Consider the following 20,976-nt stretch of genomic DNA (forward strand, 5'->3'; position numbering starts at 1 on the left):
CTAGTGGCAATAGATAGACACAAAGAGTGCACTGGAATCACACTGCCAGCAATTAAAAAAGGTGGAGGAGAGACCCAGACAGATAGCTTACCTGGCAGGCAGATAGCTACCTGGAAACACATCCAAAAAGATACACAATGGTACCTCAGACTTGTCCTAAATTCCTTCCACTCATGAAGAGTGCGGACACCAACAAATACTGAAGGATGAAGCATTTCCTCTTGTGGGACAGCATTGTTACTCATACAAGTTCTAGCAAATGCGACAAGTCCCGAGCAAGCACCAAGTGCTGAAACACTTTTTAATCGATTCATCAAATGGTGTGCATTTGGGTTGCTGCCATTTTTTGGCTGTTGCAAATAATGCTGCTGTAAACATTTATGAACAGATTTTTGTGTGGGCATATGTTTTCATTTCTCTTGGGACTATACGTAGAGTGGAACTGATGGGTCATATGGTACTAAAAACTGAGAAGTTTGTTAAAAGCACCCCAAAAAAGCACTCTTTGCCAGTTGTGGAAGAAGAGAACAAAGAAATGACCCCAAAACAGCCTGGACCAACAATACTAGAAGATATTTTTGAATAAACCTAATTATCTATACCCTTAACTTTTTGTTATCCATACCCAGGAGGGTAGAAAGAACCTTAATAGGAAACCCAAATTTACTTTCTCCACTCTTTCTCTGGTAACAATACTGTGGTCAAGTGACCATAAAACGAGCATTAAGTAAAAACACATTTCTCCCTAAATCCTATAAAACCAATATCTAAAGGATAAAAGGTCAACTATACTTACACAGATTTCCCACAGTTAATTACAAACTAATTCAACAATAACATATATTTGCACATTCTTCCTCATTACAAATTAGCCAAACATATTTGGATACAAGATAGAAGTTCTATCATTCAAGTATATACTATTCCTCTTCTCAAGGTTTGACTACCCCACCCCATAAAGCTTATATGCCAAAAATATTACAGACCCCAGATTCAACCCTGACACAGTCACCAACATGCAATAAGGAAATATATGAGAGACTCACAAAGACCCTACCACTCTAGAATCCTTAACTCTCAGAAAAGTTTCACAATACTTTATTTTAAAGGTTACCCATTTCTTAATTCCCAAACATACTGTTATAAATTTTATGCTCATATAATATGGGTATAAATAAGGAACAATCTCAGTTGTCCTTATGGTAAATGTCACAAGACTTTTTAAAATTAACTATGAAGTATGTCAAGCACACAAAAAAGGCATAAAAATATAACAAAAACCTATGCACCCAGCACCGAGTTTAAGACATAAAACATTACTAAAATAGTCACAGCCCCTGGGTACTACCCTAACTGCACTCCGCTTCCCTCAACGTAAAGATATCCACTCTCTGGAATTTAGTCCTTATCTTTACTTTTTTTGGTATACTTTTACCACACACATATATATATTCCTAAACCAATAAGGATCAGGAGCAATTCTACTCCCCATGGGATATTTGGTAATGTCTGGAAATATTTGGGATTATTATGACTGCAACTAGTGGGTAGAGGCCAGGGAAACTGGCCTACTGTACAGAATAGCACCCTACTACAAATAATTATGTAATCAGTCCAATACAGCAATAGTGCGAAAGCTAGCAACCTTGCTCTAAACAAGAAACAGTATTTGTTTTGCACTTTAACACACCATAGATTCTCTTTTCCAAGAAACTTTATTTTCTCGCTTTATTTGCTTAACATTAATTTTCTCTTCTGTACAGAGCTTCACTGTATAAATTCACACTTTGTTTATCCATTCTTCTATTGATGCACCTTTAAGTTTTTTCCAATTTTTTTCTTTTACATAAAATATTGCTGGGAATGCTCTTACACGAGCCTCTTGATGCCCAATGAGATTCTGTCTAGGGCAGTAATTTTCAAAGTGTGGTTCTTGGAACTCCTAGGATAGTCCCCAAGACCCTTTAAGGGGCTTCATGAGGTCGGAAGTATTTTCATAACAATACTAACATTATATTTGTCTTTTTCATATTGGCACTGCAATGATGAGTAAAAATGCTGGTGATTTAGGCAAGTAACAAACATTCAAATGAGACATATGGGTAGCCTGTACCTCCTGATAAAATGTACTTCTTTGTGCAAAATATCACGTCTATGGTATTCATACCTAAAATACATGATTTGAATTTATTCATGAGAAAACATTAAACAAACCCAATAAGAGATAGTCTATAATAAACTAACAGTGAGTGTCAAGGTCATGAAAGATAAAGAAAGACTGAGTAACTGGCCCAGATTGGAAGAGACTGAATGACAACTGAATGCAATGTGTGATCCTGGATTGGATCCTGTGGAATGATTTTTCATCTAAACTGTTTCATTTTATATCATTATACCAACAGAAGGGAAACAGTCTAAGCTGTTGAATTATTTCTTTGTGTTAAATATTTTTTTCAAGAAGTACAGGAAACTCCTGATATATTTATGTTAACATCTCATTTCATATGTAAGCTTTTATTAGAGACTTATCCATTAACAAGCAATGGCTGTCAAGATGAGGAGACAACTTCTGGCCAAGATGGAGGCCTACACTGACACGCTCTGTCTCCCTCCACAACTAAGAAGGACTACAACTACCACAAAACCAGAAATAACCAGAAGTTCCAGAAAATAAAGCTACATGGAAGTCCAACATATGAAGTTATAAACAAGTGGTGCTCGTCCGGACGGGTAGGAGGGGTGAAGTTGGGGTAGAGAGGTCAAGCTGCGCTGGTGGCAGCAGCTGTAGCAAGGGCAGTGGGACAGCGGTAAGCACCAACACCTGCATTTAAAAGGAAGCGAGAAGTGCCTGGGGAGCTTCCATGGCTGCAGACCAAACCCATCAGCTTTCAATTCCAATGCCGGGGAAGGCAGACCTCCATTGCCTCAGACTGTGAGGCCCGGAGCAGGTGGGGATGGAGGAGCAGGCTCCCGGTCTCTCAGCAGAGAGTGAATGGCAGGAATCCATCTTGGACCCCCACCCCCACACAAAATGCCACAGTGTGGTGAGAAGGGTCACCCAGTTGTGAGGAGTGCACGGGGCTCCGCCCCCTATAGCGTAGGAGGTGTTGACAGCCCCACCCAGGAAGCAAAAGTAAATACAAAACTGTCAGGATGGCACAGATCATGATAGAGATCCCAATCGCGCAGCTGACCTGACAGCATATATCTAACCTAACGGCTCAGCAGATAGGAAATCTTTCTGAGGCACAGTTCAGAGCTTTGGTTATACAAATGCTTGAAGACCTAACAGCAGATCTTAAACAAGACGGGGAAGGAATGAAACCTAGCCCTGCTGATATGAATGAAAAGACATACGAAACTAGTGGTGAGGGAGAGAAAACTAGGGATCAAATCAACAAATCGGAACATAGATAAGAAACAAACAGTCAACCAGTGCAGAAAGAGAAATCAAAAAGTGAGGAAAATGAGGAGAGGCTCAGAAACCTATGGGACAGCTATAAGCGGGCCAACATCCGAATCATAGGGTTGCCAGGAGGTGAAGAAGAATTAGCAACTGAAAAATTATGTGAAAAAATAATGAAGCAGAACTTCCCTAACTTGGGGAAGGAAATAAGACTTACAGGTCCAGGAAGCACAGAGAGTTCCAAAAAACTGGACCCAGGGAGAACCACACCAAGACACATTATAATCAAAATGTCAAAAATTAAAGATAAAGAGACAATCTTAAAACCAGCAAGAGAGAAGAAGAAAATTACATACAAAGGGGTCTCAATAAGATTATCAGCTGATTTCTTAAAAGAAACTCTGCAGGCAAGAAAGGACTGGCAAGAAATATTCAAAGTAATGATAAGCAAAAACCTACAACGATGATTACTCTATCCAACAAAACTGTCATTCAGAATAGAAGGGCAAAGAAAGTGCTTCCAGGACAAAGTAAAACTGAAGGAGTTCATCCGATCCAAACCACTGTTATATGAAATGTTAAAAGTACTTGTTTAGAAGGGGGATCAAAACTATGAACATTAAAATGAAAACTGTATCACAACAACCAACAACAGAAGCTAGGGAATCGAAACAAAGGTAGACTAAGTAGGCAACGAGAATGGGAAAAGAACTATAGGTATGGGGAATATTTTAGGGGGAGGTCAGCAGGGAGGGGGGCAGGGGGAAAGGGAGGGAGACAGTACAGGAATTAAGAAGCATAATAGGAGGGAGTGGAGTAGACAGGAAGATGTGGAGAAGGACTATATGCACAACCAATGGGCATGGACTAAGGGGAGGGGACAACTGGAGGGAAGGGCGTCACTGGGTGGAGGGGAACAAAGGGAAAAGAAATGGACAACTGTAGCAGCATAGTCAATAAAGCATATTTAAAACAAAAACAAACAAACAAAAAAAAAAAAACCACAGCAAAGAATCAGTGTCCTTGATTCACAAAATTTCAGGGATCTGTTATTGATTCTAGAATTTTTATATAATATGATAAAGTGAAGGTTTGCTCTCACAAAACAAAGCTCTAATTTATTATAACAAAATTTATTTTCACATATTTATTCTCAATATTATATTCAGTAGTCCTGACCAGTGTTGGCTGGGCATCATCCCATAAAACAAAAGGTCACTGTTTCGATTCCTGGTCAGTGCACATACCTGGGTTGCACGTTCAGTCCCTGGTAGGGAGCATAGGAGAGGCAACAGATGGATGTTTCTCTCCCTCTCTTTCTCCCTTCCTTCCCCTCCCTCTAAAAATAAATAAGTAAAGTCTTAAAAATATATATATTATATTCAATAAAAAATGGCTCAAATTTAAAATTTGATATTTTTTACAATGCACAAATAAGCTACTTCTGATAAAGCCTAACATTCTGAAGTGTGTACATAGTCATTGTTAGTAGCAATAAAAGGGGATAGGAATACAAGTCAACTCTGTTTTTTGAGTAGATAATTCCTAAAATTGTGTTTCTTAGCTGGCTTTTTAAACATTAAAAAAGATGTATGTGCAGGACCAAAAGAACCAACAGTACAAAAAGGAGCAGCCATTGTTAGCAGTTTCTTATGTATTCTTACACAATACTCTATTCATTGCAAACATATACAGTAATATGGTATAAATATGCTATCCTTTTAAAGCACAAATGGCAAAAAACTATATTCCCTTCTATAGTTTAACTTAGTAATACGTTATGTGATTATTCCACATTAGCACCATATTCTTTCATAGCTGCATAGTATTCCAGTGACTGGATGCAGTATTTTATTTAACCAATACTTTTTTGATGGGCATTAACACTGCTTCAAGTCTTCTTAATTACAAAAATCCTTGTATGTGTATCTTTGTGTATTTGTGCCAAGCACATATGAAGAGGAATGGCAACCAGGGATACACATATTTAACATCTTGATAGATATTGACTAACTTGCCCTCCAAAGACATTTTACAAATTTACACTCGAGCAACACTGTATGACGCATACTTATTTCTGTACATTCTTAAACTTTTATCATGCTAGCTCAAGCTAAAGTTTGACCACAACTCAAAAATTTGGAGGCATCTTGGGATCAGTAATTGTAGGTTTATAGAAATATTTAAATATCGTGCTAGGATAAAGAAAACGTGTAACAAATCCTGTACTACAGAGATTTGCTAAAGGGATATTAATGTTGTGTAGTATGGAATATATGATTATCTTACATAAAGCAGATGTTTCTCAGAAGTAACTTTTAAAATCTTGGTTTAATTTACAAGATTATTCCACACATTATTTAATTTGTTTTATGTAGCAATTCATCTTGTTCATCTGATTCTTTTACCAAACATTACAAAGGGACTCCTAGATGCAGGGCAGCTAGTCTCCTTATGAAACACTGGAACAAACCACAAACTCTTGGTTCTGGTTTTGCCCCAGGACTATAATACTACTTTCCATGTTTTCCTTTCCTTCAAAATATTTAATAATAGATATCCATAGGCATTATACTACACTTCGAAGATTTAATAAATATTGTACTTGATATTTATTTACATAATTTAAAAAATTAAACCTTTTATTCTGAAATAATTTCAGGCTTACAAAAAATTACAAAACTAGTAAAAACAGTTGCCTTTGGCTTTTCAGCCATACTCTTCAAATATTAACGTCTTATAATAAAGTACAATTATTGAAACCAGAAAAATAACATTAATACAACATTAGTAGCTAATCTACAGACCTTATAGAGGTTTCACCAGCTGTCCCACTAATGTACTTTTCTGGCCCAGGATCACACACTGCACTTAGCTGTCATTCAGTCTCTTCCAATCTGGGCCAGTTACTCCAGGTTTGGGGGTTGGGGGGAAGGACAGATATCTCAACAAATCTGAGGTACCAATGGACCCTCGGCAATTGTAACCGGCCAACTAAACACCAGATGGCAAGGCAAGTCCCCCTTCGGACAGTTATCACTTGCAGTCTGATTAATTTCAATGGCTTATTAGACAGATCCCTCCCTAGAGAAGGAGGAGGAGGGGAACCGTCTGTTGTCTTCCCAGTGCTTTGTGCTTTCCAGGCTTGGAAGCATCCTGATGATGGTGGTGACCATCATTTCCCCTGGTAGTGGGCGGCGGGGGAGAAGGGCTCTTTCATGCAAGTTTTTGTTTATCACGTACAGAACCTAAAATTCCTTTTGGCTCTTTCCCTTTCCGGTCACCCCAGCCCGGCGCTGCAGGAGAGGCGTTCCTCCAGGCCTTTTTCCAGGCCCGCCGCCCGCCGCCCGCCGCCGGCCTAGCCTAGCCCCTCCCACCCGCGAGCAGGCCCGGGGCCAGGTGGCCGCGGCTTACCCGTAGGCGCGCTGTCCAGGATGCGCAGGTCGTAGGCCCCAGAGCAGCGGTAGTTAGCGGCGGTGCCGTTGTCCCACACCACCACCACTTCCTCGGGGCTCTCGAAGCTCCGGACTGTGCCCACATGGCCCTCGCCGCCGTCCTGCTTCCCCCACTTCCAGTCCGGGCCGCGGACTACCCGGGCTCCTACCCCTTCCACCATCACCCGGTTATTCCGGGAGTTACTCATTGGGGCCCGAGTGGTAGGCTCTGCCGCTGCCGCCGCCGCCGCCGCCGCCGGGGGGCCCGTGAGGGAGTTGGGCCCGGGCCGGACTCTCGGCGCCGGCGGGGGCGGCAGCGAGCCCCGGGGAACGTGGGAATAACTCACGGGGGCGGCGGCGCGATCCCCGCCGAGCCCACAGCCGTTGCCCAGCCGTATCTGCCGCCGCCGCCGCGCCCCCTGCTCACACTGGAGGCCGGACCGCAGGAGCTCAAAAGCGGCGGCGGCGGCAGGCGGACCAAAGGGAGGGGGCCGTAGGCGGGGACTCGTCCACTTCCTCCGCGCTCCCCGGCCGGGCTACAGCGACTGCTGCCAGGAAACCACGCTCCCCCTCGACCGGGAGCGCGGAGAGCGCGGGCAATGCGGGGGGCCGAGGGAAGATACCCGGAAGGGGCTGTGGAGGACTGCAGGGGGCGAGCTTAACTGCCGACCCTTTTTCTCCTCCGGCCCCTCGCTCTGGGGTGGACGCCGGAGGGCCGGGGGCGCCTCCTCCTCCTCCCCCGTGGGCGGAGGTGGTATCTCCCGGCGTCCGGCGAGCGCCCGGGCCTGAGAGTTCCCTTCCCTCAGCACACACGCAAGCCGCGGCGCTCCGCCCAGCCACAGAGTCTCCTCCCGGGGAGAGCGGCTCCACATTCAGACACTGACGCACCCAAGACCCGAGCAACACGTTCCCGGAGTGACTAGGAGGGATCCTCAAAAACAGTAGGGTGGGAAGAGTTTTAGAGAGTCGCGCAACCCTAGAGAGGAAGGAGATAAAATCGACCCCTAAGCGTCAGGCCAGGGCCCAGCGAGTGTGCGCATGCGCGCGGCCCTTTTTTTTTTTGTTTTTGTTTTTGTTTTGTCTTTTCTTTTTGTTAAAAAAAAAAAAAAAGTGGAGGTAGACACTCAGCTTCAGTCTGGAGCGGCGGCGAGGCGGCTCCCTACAGTTGTTAACCCTTGGTGCGGCGCACCTCATTATCTGTGAGGAGCGGGGTGAGGAGCTCTGGCAGGCGGGTGGAGAGGTGGGGCTGGCGGAAGAGAGGGTAGGGATGCGACCCTGGCTGTTGAAACTGGGTAGCTAGAATGATGAGATAAGTCTTAAATTAAGTTCTAGAGTCTAGTGTACCTGGGTGTACTAAAGTGTGAATTTGGGATTGTGTGTTTAGTCTTTTTAACGGGGCCGGGAATAGGACAGATTATGGCATAGACTAAGAGCAACGTGTATTTTTGTATTTGTAAATTGAAAACATTTCCAGCGCGAATGAGTGATTTGAGCAGAATGGTACTGAATGATGTATTGCCTTCATGCGGAATCAAGGCAGTGAGTAGACTCCAAACAGCACAAGCTTCCAGGGTAGTTTACAAGCACCTTGCCCATTGATATACCCCACCCACAACATAATTCAGCCCCAATCGCAAAATACAACTTTGAAATCAAAATAAGAGGATTGTAAGAGTGGTTTCTGGCTGCTGTTACTTAAGTGACATTATGATATGTAAGATTTAAAATCATTGTTTTAGAGCCCAGAATGGATGCATTGTAAAGCATACTGTTGTTTTTCCTGAAAGTCAAGGTGTAACAGTGGGGAAGGGGTCCCCAAACCCCACAACCCATGGTTTGGGGGAGGGAGAAGGAGATAATACAGCTTTTAGGGAACTTTACATGTCCATGACAAGCTGATAGCTAGATAATAGCTATGCTACTGCCCAGGTAAAAGGGTGATAATACAGCTTAAGATACTTTCCATAACAGTTTAAGATACTTTCCGGGTCAGTATTTAAAATGGGGGGGAGGGGGCATCATGAGGGAGGAGGCCTGCAGTTTAAAAGGATGCAGAAGCCACCCACCCCAAAGTCTGTCATGAAGTCTGATGTGAAAGAAGTGGCATGTCATTTAAAGGATGAAGCAGGGCCTCACCATCCGCAATGAGAAGAAACACAATGGAAGGAGCATGTTAGAGGAGCATGATGGAGCGGCAGGTTGTAGCAGCTATGCAGTTTGTAGTCAGAAGTCGGCCATGCAGCCTAGGCTAGTAAGAAAGTAGGCATACTGCTGCTTTGATCATGCCTGCTGCAGCTGACACCGAAGCCACCAAGGACTCTGCCTTGCAGACACGGACTCTGGACTCTTGAAACTTGGGACATATGGAGAGGACACTCTCAGGATTTGTTCCTTTCCTGGACTTCACCATGATCCAGTGTAACACGGCACATGCTTTCCCGGACTATTATACAGAGGCTAAGGACAACGTACCCCAGATCCTGAAGGAGGGAGCTGACAGATAAGAAATGGGGAACTATTGGGCTTGGTTTTGGTTTATAGCTTTTTGGGGAGCAAGAGAAGTGCTGGGTCTCATGGAGAACAGGGCTTCAAGCTGAAGTGCATCCAGCAACCCCAAGGTTGGAATATTGTAGATAGAGACCTGTTTTTCTCAACACCAATTGTTGGGTCATACACCAAGGTTCCATGTGAACAAGCCATGCTTTGCTTGGTAACAAATGGAGGAGAGAATACTCCAACAGAATTGAATAATCAAGTGGAAAGAAAGGTGGTGTGAAATGTAACCAGAGAATTATGTAGTAAAATAAATAAAATGTTCTAAATTTGTTCATGTAAATAAAACAGGAAATAGCAAGGAGTCCCAAAGTCCCAAGTAGAGCTAATTTTAGAAACTAAACAGATAAAATATTTTCTCAAAATAGGTCAGCCAAATTTCTAGTAATTTCAAACATTTTCATCCTGGAAAAGTTTAATGTGCTGTTGCCTGAATTACTCAACTGCAACTATTCAATTAAGGACACAAATATTCCTGCTCTGCCAACTGTTTTTTCTCTCTCTGGGATCTTTTCTGGTTTTCTTCTTTCCTTGTTAACCAGTTAATTAAATTGAGTACATAAATTAACAAGTTAATAAGATTTTAGAAAAATTATAGCCACTGCACAAATTATACTTGTCATTGACTTTGTAAAGTAAGTTGACTGAAGGCCAACTGAGGTGTTAGACTCAATAGGGCAACCTTGCATTTTACATCAAACACTGTATATTAATAATAGTTTTCACATGTTTAATTGTGTTATATTTCACCACAGGAATTTTATACTAAGATATAGTCTAATATTTAGGTAGAATGTTATTCTTAATACCAGGGATTAGTTATAATAACTTTAAATTATTTTGCCCTTAAAATGGAAAAGGATCTTAAGAGGTGATCTCCCCAGTGGTTTCTTTCCCTCTCCCCAACCCTTCTGTCCTTACCCTGTAAGGGAGTTAGGTACTCTAGATAAAACAATGTAGCAAGGCTGTAGTCTTCCCTTCCTTCTATCTTTGCAGGGGCTTGATAAAAACTCATTAAAATCTCTGGAGTACACTAAGCACAAGTATGAAAACCTCAAATTAGCCCAATCCCTATATTTGATAAGAAGAAAAATGAGGCCAGGACTGAATAACTTGTCCAGGATTACAGAGGAAGTTAAGAGAGAGAACCCATCTAATTCTGGATGTATTTCTCTATAGTAAACAATCATATCTGTCCATCCCCTTATTGAATACATTGTAAATTTATAATGCTATCATGTTGCTAAGAGTATTTCAAGGCACTTAAATTAATCCAGCTTGCCAATGGTCTCTAAATGTTTTTGATTATACATCCTTTCATTGCAAAGTTTTTGAACATGTACTTCCAATTGTTAGATTTATGCCTGGAAAAAGGGAAGAGTCTGGTAGCCCAGTTCAAAGCCTTTATTGAAGAATGTTCAAGCAGGCGGGCTCTGTCTGGACTACAGCACAAAACAGAAACAGAGCAGGGGTTTTAAGGGGTGGGGGAGTTGGCAGGACTTAAGTCCAGATGGAGCTAGTGATAGGGAAGTAGGTTCTGAGAAACAGAAAAGTTCCTAAAATTTTGTCAGCAGAAAAAGATATCTTTGTCAAATAGGATAACTGCAGGGCATAGGCGGTTACTGGGGGCAGCAGATTTATTAGGGGCTTGCTGAAATTATACCTGAATTCCCAGAACCCAGGTCTAATGCCTAAGATTCCTGCCTTTGTTTTATTGGTTCTGGGGAGTTGGGTTGAAGGTCTATTTTCTGAAAATTCCTCAAGCTGAGATTAGGGTGTAGAACTGTCCCTATATTTCTTCTTGGGATATAGGTTCATATGGAGAGACCCAGAGTAGGAGCATGTCACCAACAGCTTGATTTGTGGCAGCCTGCACTGTCCTGTGGACCAAACTTATTAGAAGGCTTAGGGGACAAGGACCTACTAAGAGAAAAAAGCAGATTATTATTATTGGAGTTATTAAAGGTATTAACATACTTTGGAGAGGAGAGGAGAAATAGTAGAAGAAGGTCTCGAGTCGGGAGGGGTCACTGGCAGCATTTATTTCTGCACGTTTTATGATGTCAATGTTTTCTTTTAAAACTTTTAAATCTACAACCTGCCCACTAGTGTTGACATTAAAACAGCATGTCTCGTTTAACAGAGGGCTTGTTCCACCTACCTCAGCAGCTGAGGAGAAGTAAGGCTATCTCTGTAAAAAGACTAGCAGGGAGAGGTGGGCTTGGAAGTAGCCTGTCATGTCCTAGCGCAGACCCCCAACCCCACCCTGCCTTCTTCTCTGCCCTGCACTGCTCAGGGCAGGGTCTGGAGAAAAGTGGCTGAGATGACAGGCTTCAGCCTCAGAAAAACGGCCTGAGTTTAAAAGTGTCAGGTTTTGTTTGTTTGTTTGTTTGTTTGTTTTTCTGTGTTGGAGAGGTGGGCAGCCAGCTGTTTCTGCAACTGGTAATGAGTTTGAGTAGTAAGTTGACTTCTCTATTGTTCCCAGGACCTAATTCTCCTAGGTCTAGAAGTTATGGTGTTTCAGAGACTTACCTTCACAGTCTTTCTTTCCTTGCTTTCTTTCACTTCCTTAATTCCTTCTTTCTTCCTTCCTTCCCTTCACTTTCTTAATTCCTTTCTTTTTCTGCTCCCTCACAATCTTTCTTCAACTTACACAGACCATCTATGACTTACACGAACCCTCTGCAACCTACATAGTCCTCTGGGCAAACCACAACATTCTAAAATAAGAGTAATTAATTGTATTTGAGAGTTAATCAGACATTTGATTAATACTTTGCTTTTTAAATAGATATAGAAGGGGGGAAAAAACCTTTATCCCACTGGCAGATATACACAGTGCTCAGAAGTGAGATGTTTTGTTATTTCATAACCTTGAGAGCAGCAGGGAGGCTGGAGAAGAAGGGGAGAGATCAGGCTCAGGTGACCTACAGTCACAGCACCATTTATGTTAAAGGAGGGAAGAGAGTGGGGAGTGGTGGGTAGTTAACACAGAGTGAGGAGAACAATGCCATGCGAGCTCTGAGTAGAGGGAAAGAGTATCTGGGCTTTAAGCTTGACTAGAATATCTCGGCAAAAACGTGTTCTTCTAAGGAGCATGGAAGGAGGGGAGTAATGGGTGGTTGCGAAACTATGCTGTTACCTCGAACATCAAGACTGAGGCACTGGTAAGTGGTCCAGCGTATTAACAAGAAAAGATGTTGGCTTCCCTGCCACTGATAGAATTACCCGATGTTCCATCCTGGAGATAGGCATGGGGCTTGTGTGGTCCCTGTGCAGCTTCACTCCTCTGCTGCTAGTCCCAGAAGCTCTGGGAGGTCAAAGACAGGGGTCTGTTCTGGGTTGGTAACCGATATCTCTGTGCCTTGAGAGGCCTGGGGACAGTTGGACTTCCAATGGTCCTCTAATTTGCACAGCGGGCATGGTCCCGGAGGGACTCATGGATTTGGGCATTGGGTAGCCCAATATCCCAGGCTTGCTGCATTTAAAGCAGCCCCCTGGAGGGGTCTTGTCAGAATATAGAGGTAACCAGGATGCAAACCTGGTCAGACAACAACAGGATATGTTAACCTGGTCAGAACGACAACCACAAGATGCAAATGATCTACTGAATATGCTGATACATCGGCATTCTCACCGTGGCTGAAATGTGCAGTTGGCAAGTTTAAAGAGGCACACCTGCAGAAGTCCAGGTGGGACTCCTACAAGCCCCTGAAGAGGACCAGGATTCTCCATTCTGCATTCCCTTGCTCCTCCATTCCCTTGCTCCTATGGGCCCTCAAGTCAGTCCAGGAGTTGCCTCTCCTCTCCACCCACTTCCCCCTTTGTTCCCTCAATAAACCCGTGGCCTGATCCCACAGTGGTCTCCAGGCAATTTCTTAGAGTAAGGCTGCTCTGACAGGTCTGACTTTTACCTCTTGACAGGTTAAGTCTGCGGGACTCTGAGAGCAGAAGCCAGTAATTGGAAAGCCTGAATATGATGTTGGACACACTCATCATCTCAATTGTTGAAGACCTTGAGAGCCAGATTAACTAATTCAGTCTGACTGGTTTGAGGGCCTGACTGGTGATTGGAGTTTGGTGAATACCAGGAGCTGACTGAGAAATAAAATGCATATGGAGAAGAAGGATACCCTCTTGGGGAATCAGGATTTAGTTTAGTGAAATACTGGAGGGCTTCTCTCAATCTGGCTAGGAGGCACGCTATCATATGATTACGGGCCTCCCTCCTAGGTCTGCCATCCTGATAGTCCTGATTGGGTTCCTCTCTAGGAACTGCCGTGGCCCCAGCTGGGCTATTGTTGGGGTCCTGTCTGCTTAGAGTATCGGCATGAGCCTGAGCTGCCAACCAAACCCGTTTCCTCTCCTCAGGAGTCAGGCAGGTAGAGAGGATGACATAGAGGTCGCGCTAAGAGAGGTCATAGGAAACAGTGAGATACAGTATTGAAATTCCTTAATGAAACAGGTTGGGTCAGTAGAATAGGAACTGAGGCATTGCTCTACTTGGGAGAGGTCAGAGAGGGAAAAAGGAATGTGAACCTGAATGGGTCCCTGGCGTCCAGAAACCTGTCTAAGAAGGAGGACAGAGTGAGGCTGAGAGAGGGGCTGCGGCCAGGAGGACCTAGTTCTGTGACGATACAGAGGTGAAGAATCGTCTCACAACGTGGAATCTGGGGCAACCAGTGGGTCGGGGCCACCCACCCCCGGGAAATTAGGAGGCAGAGGAGCATAGGGAGAAGAGGAGAGGATGCAGTCCTCCAGGGGATCTGAAGAGTCAGAGAGGGAGCAGTGGGATCAGAACGGCTAGGTTCGGGGAGGGGAGAGCGAAGGAGAAGGCTTTCATAAGTGGAACAGGATTGACAGAGGGAGGGGCTCCTGTGTATGTCAAAAAAGGCTTGAATATAGGAAATTTCACCCACTTGCCCAGCCAGTGACAATAGTTGTGGAGATTAGTTAATATTAGGGGGTCAAGTGCCCATTCTCGGGCCAAATGAACCCATTGTCTAATTTACATTGAGGCCAGGCAGTATTACAGAGAAATATCAGTCTTTTAGTTTTGAGGTATGAGAGGAGTGAGGAGTAAGGCCTGTCTCCTGGCTTGAGGGCCTCTCAGGGGTTGTCCCATCCTGTGAACTATCAGAGCCACAACAGAGGAAGAGGGCAGAGAAGAGAGGCGTCCCTTGGTCCTCTCACCCCTCAAAAGTCCAGAACCCAGTGGCACCTCTCACCCAGTGCTGGGTTTCCGGAATGTTGTCCAGTGACAACAGGAGCAGAGAGAGGCCTGTAAGCGTGGGGAGAAGGCAAACTCCTTCCTCTAGTAGAGACTGGCCAGTGTGGAGGCAGAAGACCAGGCAAATAGGTGTTCCTGGGCTTCCCTAGGTCTGGCATATGGGCCTCCAAACCCCACAGAGGCAGGGTTAGGGGGTTAGCATGAGTCAAGCTTCCACTGCCCACTACTCCCTTATTCACAAACCTCAGGAGGCTGGAGGAAACGTCCCAGTTTTTGGCACCAAAATATTAGAAGTCACGTGGACCAGTTCAAAGCCTTTATTGAAGGGTGTTCAAGCAGATGGGCTGAGTCCAAGTGGACTGCAGCCCCAAGGGAAGGGGTAGAGGGATTTTTAAGGGCATGGAGCAGACCGTTAGGGGGATGGGTCACCCTGCTGCTTGACTCCATAGTCCAGGGTATAGGTGTTTGTAAAAGAACAATGTCTTCTGATTAGGGGTGGCTGTCCGGAGACTTACGGTCCTGTTTTCTGGCAAATGATTAAGGGAGGGGGAGGAGCAATGGGGGCATAACTAATTCTCAGCAGGATGCTGGCAGCTATGCCTAAGTCACCTCTGTTAATAAGGAACCTCGTGATAGGGTATATGGCCAGTGATACATACTTTCTTTGCTTCAGCACAGGTGGTGGCTCAGGCCCTGCGTGACTGCAAGCCACAGTTCCCAGAAACACAGTGACCACTGGCTGTAGCCTGTTTTGCAAGGACTGACACAAGCAGCAGGTCACAGGACAGGCAAGATGTCAGTCTGAAGCCCTAACACCACTATATCTACTTATGTATGTATAAATTATATATGTACTGCCATGTCACATGTTATAAAAATACTCAAAATAGAAATTATAAGAGGATAAATATAAAATACATAAAAAAGTTTTCACACTTTCTTCCCTCACGCCAGTAGATCATCTTCTACTTTCCTAGATGTTTAAAGTGGAATTGTCCAAGGTAGACACACCCCAATTTGACCACTGTTTCATACATGTGTCTGTCATGTTTAGAACCCATTCATTCTATATGTATGTTTGCTTATCTGCCCATTTGTTCAAAACTAGTAAGATTTTTATTTCAACCATAAGTAAGATAAAATAAATAAATTCACCCTGGCTGGTGTGGCTCAGTGGATTGAGTGCCAGCCTGCAAACCAAAGAGTCGCCAGTTTAATTCCCAGTCAGGGCACATGCCTGTGTTGCAGGCAAGGTCCCTAGTTGGGGGCGTACGAGAGGCAACCACACGTTGATATTTCTCTCCCTCTTTCCCTCCCTTCCCTTTCTCTAAAAATAAATAAAATCTTTATAAATAAATAAATAATTTCCCTAGAAAGGAAATAGCTTTGCTATTTACCTACTACTATAGTACTATGAATAAATTTGTGGCTGCTTTACAGTTTACAGAAATGTAAACTTCTATAAGTTAGAGTTATACCTAGCACATATCACTCAGTCACATTCCATAGGCTAGAATTCAGCCACATCTAACTGAAAGGGAAGAAAAATGTAGCTTAGCTGGGTGCCCCAAAAGAAAAAAGTATATCATCTAATGTCCACTTAGGAAAACATAGATCACTCTAAATATTCAAAAAGAAGGAATTTAATCTAGCAACTTGTTAGCAAAAATGTTGGAAGGGCTGCAGAAGCAAAAAGAGATTAATAACTACTAGAAAACACTATTCTCTAGGACTAGAAGAGGAAAGGAGAAAATGATGTTATCTAGAACCATGACCATTGTGTCCTTGAGGCTGCAGTTATTGGAACCTCTGCTGTTTTGTAGAAAGCTGGGAGCCCAGGCTCATGCTGAAGCTGCAGGGGACCAGGAGCCCAAAGTCGCCAACCATTGTCATTACCACTGTCACTGCCAAACTAAGAGCTCCGTAAGTGCAGGGCACACACACTCTGCCGCTTCAACCCCTGGAACTTGAGTAGGACCCAGAAGCTGCTGGAAATTCCTTCAAAAGCAGGAAACAAACAAACAAAAAAGGCTTTTCCTCTTGTCAATAGATCTCCTATTATTCTCCTACAAGTAACAGGATTAGTCTACCTTGTTGGGTATTCAGCACCATTGTCACCATTCTACCATACTTAACCTTCCACATAACAAAGAAATAACACCATGCATTTGCTTAACAGAATGCAACTATTTTACTTAAAATGAAGATAGCTTCACCCTCTCTCCCCAAAAAGAGAAAGCATCTGACCACCAGAGCTGGAGTTTTTCTGATTGTATGGGTCAAAAAATAACTTAAATACGGTTTGATAGCCACGACCAAAGGTCTGTGTGAGTTAAAACATTCTGACTGCCACTCTGGTCTTAGCACTCATTTTAGCAACTGCATTCACCTAGTCTCTGGTGGTTAACACTGACACCTGCCCTCTTACTCTGGCTTGAGATCAAGGAATCTATTTCAATGGTGAAGTCTCTGACCATGACCACTGACCTACAGATGGCAGCCATCAATGAGGTTTTTAAAGATTCTGGTGATTCACTCTGTCCCAGTGTCTCAGTTGGTTGGAACATCATCCCCTACACCAAAAGGCTGTGGGTTTGATTCCCTGTCAGGGCACATACCAAGACTGTAGGTTCCATCCCCAGTCATGGCATGTACAAGAGGCAACCAGTTGTTTTTTCTCTCTTACATCTATGTTTCTCTCTCTCTTTTCCTCTCTCTCTAAAAACATAATATAAAAAAAAAGGCATATCTCATGGGAAGATGAAAAAAATACTAGTGATCCCCTCATCAACACATTTCTCAATGCATTAGTGAAAAGAGTGTTCTCTGGGACAACTTTTCCTGCTCCCAAAGCTAAAGCTTTGGGTTTCTTTCCTTGAAATTATATCATGGAAGTTTTGGTATCTTAACCTACTGAAAGTTAACCACCATTAAGTCCTGTTTTCAGTCAACCAACCAGCTTCATGAGCTAAGCATCATAGGTAGAAAACTTGGTAAGTGCTCCCATGTTGATAAGTTCAGTCCAGTCCAATGTTAAGTTCTGTTGTTTATGTTCTTTTTCTGGTATAGAATCCATTCCTACACATGTTCTTAGGTCTCTGACAAGATATGATGAATTTGCCAAATCTTGCAACTGGGGGTGGGGGATGGGTATAATCTAGCTTCACCCAGATCAAACAAGGAACTACCTCAAATTAATTTGTTACAGGGTCTTCAGTTAAGGGAAGTGTAGTCTCCTCAGAGACCCGGAAAAGAAATGTTTTGGTTTACAAAGAAAGATCAGAGGAATGAAATACTACTCTTCAATTAAAAAGAACAAACTTTACGTACATAACAACTTGCTATACTGGGCAGAGGGGAGCAAAGGGGAAAAAAATGGGAACTACTGTAACAACATAATCAATAAAATATACTTAAAAAAAAGAACTTGGCTGGATCTCAAGTGCATTATCTCAAAGGATTACATACTATATAATTCCATGTATGTAACATTTTGAAGTGACAAAATTATAGTGATAGAGAACAATAGATCAGTGGTTGCCAGAAGTTAAAGTTGGGGCAAGGATATGACTATTATGGGAGGGTGACACAAGAGTTTCTTTGTGGCCCTGACTGGTATGACTCAGTGGATTGTGGGTTGTTCTGCAAACCAAAAGGTTGCAGGCTCAATTCCCAGTCAGGGCACATTCCAGGGTTGCAGGCCAGGTCCCCGATTGGGGTTGTTCTCAATAGATGTTTAAGACAATCAATCAATGTTTCTCTTACACATTGATATTTCACTCCCTCTTTCTCCCTCCCTTTCCCTCTCTCTAAAATTAAATAAATAAACTATTTCTTTTAAAAAGAGTTTCTTTGTGATAAAGAAAATTCTGAATCCTGATTGTGGTGATAGTTATAGAATCCACACATGTAATAAAAATTTCATAAAACTATATACCTCCCAAAAGAAGCGCATGTAAAAACTGGCAAAATCTGAATACAGTCTGTACCTGAGTTAATAATATTGTACCAATATTTTCTAGTTTTTATAAGGTACTATGGTTATGTAAGATCTTATCATTGAAAGAAACTAGGCAAAGGGTACATAGGAACTCTGCATTTTTTTGCATCTTATTATGAGTCTTAAACTACCATATTTTTTGCACTATCAGACGCACCTAGCTTTAGAGAAGAAAAAAAAATATTCTTAACCAAATGGTGTACTAAAATATTTAATAAAATATAACAGAATAATATTTCAACCATGTAAAGTGAACAGCGGTCAACAGCAGGATAAAGAACCATCATCGCTGTCATTAACAAATGAGAGACTTTAAGGTTCAAGTATTCTTCTAGTTTCCTGGGAAACCCAAGAACTCATCATCACTAGTGTCAGACTTTATGAAGCTCAGTTGCTCGCAATCACTGACATCACTTTCTTCGCTATTTTCTTATATGATACTATCTTCAGTTCCATCTAAGGCATTGCTAATGCCTTGGTGTTTTCGCCCATTCACAAATTTGAGTGATAGTGGCCTCTTCATTCATCCAGTAGGTGGCAGATCGTGATTACCAGCAGCCATCCATTTGTTCCACACTTCTTGCATGAAGACTTTAAATGGTTTGTTGATGGAAACGTTGAGAGGTTGTAACAGGCTGGTAAGACCCCCAGGAATTGCAGCTAGATGAGTCTTCACTTCTTTAAAGCTCTTTTTTGTAGTTTCGCTAATATGTACTCTAAATTGGTCAAGCACTAACGAGGCAGGTTTTTTCAGAAGCCCTCCAACATGTTTGGACCACACTTTTTCAACCCATACTCTCATTCCATTTTCGTCCATCCATCCTTTCTCATGAACATGCACAACAATTCCTTGTGGAATCACTTCTTCTGGAAAGTTTTTCCTCTTGAAAATTAACATCTGCACAGCAGGACAACACAATCGTGTAATCGATTTTCTCATGTCCTAAGGTTTTCAGGGTTATGGTTCTGGCACCTTTCAGATCAAGTCTTATTAGATGGCACATCAAAGGTTAACAGGATTTCATCCATATTCCCAATCTGGTGAATTTCAAAACCATTTTTCTTCCTAACATCAATTACAAAGTTATGAAAAGACAGAATCTTAGATTCACTTTTTTTTTTTTTTTTTGGCATTTTTTGCGCAATTCTAGTTTTGGTGCACATAGCAAGGCCATATCGCCTCATATCTGTAACACCACAATGGTGATACAGTAAAATCCTGAATGCCTTTCTCTATAGCAATGCATTTGGCTTCATATATTTTCATTTTTGTAGAGGCTGAGAAGCCATTATTCCAGTGACATGTGATCCATTCTTTCATGTCCATGTCTAACTGTGGCCACTTTACAGCATGCCCACGAAAAGTGTGCTTACTTTTATACACTTTTTGCAGCTGATACTCCTGTTTCCTCCACTCTCTTACCATTAAGGGAGTTAAGAGGCATCACTAGTTGTAACAGTCACTGAGAGTATCACTATCCTACTTACAGATTCTGGCGGACTACCCTCAGTGCCTGTTATGGCTAGTGATACCCCTTAATCCCCCTCAGTGCCTGTGTTACTACTAGAATAGTGACCCCACCACAACTCCCTTTATATACTACAAACTTCAGCATTTATGGCTGCTCACTCAGTTACTGCTGGCCTCCTCACACAAAAATCTGGTGTGCACTGGAGACAGTATGGAGGTAGACAAGACAGCTGTAGCATCTAAGGAGCAAGTAGCCAGTGGAGAACATGTTACTTCAGCCCCACCCATCTGTCTCTCGTGATTGACAGAGCTTAAAACACAGTGATTGGTGATTGGAGGCGGTTCTACTGACACAGACCCCACCCGGTGTCAAAGACAATTGACAATTGGCACTGTGCCTCATAACTGTTATAATCCTCAGCTGATCTGACAGGTCAGCAGTTGTAGCTGGGAGTGTCAGGCAGCTCTCTGCACTTTCCCAGGTCCCGGTGATGGGCAGAGGCGGATGGCAACTGACAAGACACCCTGAGATTCAGCAGTAAAGTGGGACATTTAAGCATCCTCAGGGGTTTCATGTGGGTCCACCGCTTCCTCTTCTAACAGCTGTCACCACTGCTGACAGGTCAGACCACATCATGGTCTGTGAGGCAATATTTGCTCCATAAGACACACAGACATTTCCCCCTACTTTTGGGGAGGAAAAAGTGTGTCTTATGGAGCGAAAAATATAGTACTTTTAAAAAAGAGAAAGAAGAATGTCAGGGGAACACAGGGGTTCAAGTTTCTCAGTTTGGCTTAATCCACCAAAATGTCTTCATTCTAAGTCTCAGGGTCCCACTTTTTCCCCATCTATGCCCGACATATACTTAGAAGGGATTCTGG

General features: G+C 43.0%; 1 protein-coding gene across 2 annotated transcripts in view; it reads right to left on the reverse strand.

The window, feature by feature from the left end:
* MIB1 (MIB E3 ubiquitin protein ligase 1) overlaps window positions 1-7,557 on the reverse strand; it is a 147,086-nt gene extending 139,529 nt beyond the window's left edge. The window contains exon 1 of one of the 2 annotated variants that reach the window (XM_090285744.1): window positions 6,821-7,552. In XM_090285744.1, the coding sequence (XP_090141870.1) occupies window positions 6,821-7,049 (229 nt within the window). In that variant the 5' untranslated portion in view covers window positions 7,050-7,552. Of the gene's footprint in view, window positions 1-6,820 lie in introns of both variants that reach the window. The other variant, XM_090285743.1, reaches the window with a different exon arrangement.
* Between the last annotated feature and the right edge of the window lie 13,419 nt (window positions 7,558-20,976).

This window comes from Furipterus horrens, unplaced genomic scaffold, assembly GCF_987537825.1.
Source record: "Furipterus horrens unplaced genomic scaffold, mFurHor1.1.pri manual_scaffold_8, whole genome shotgun sequence".
Lineage (NCBI taxonomy): Eukaryota > Metazoa > Chordata > Mammalia > Chiroptera > Furipteridae > Furipterus > Furipterus horrens.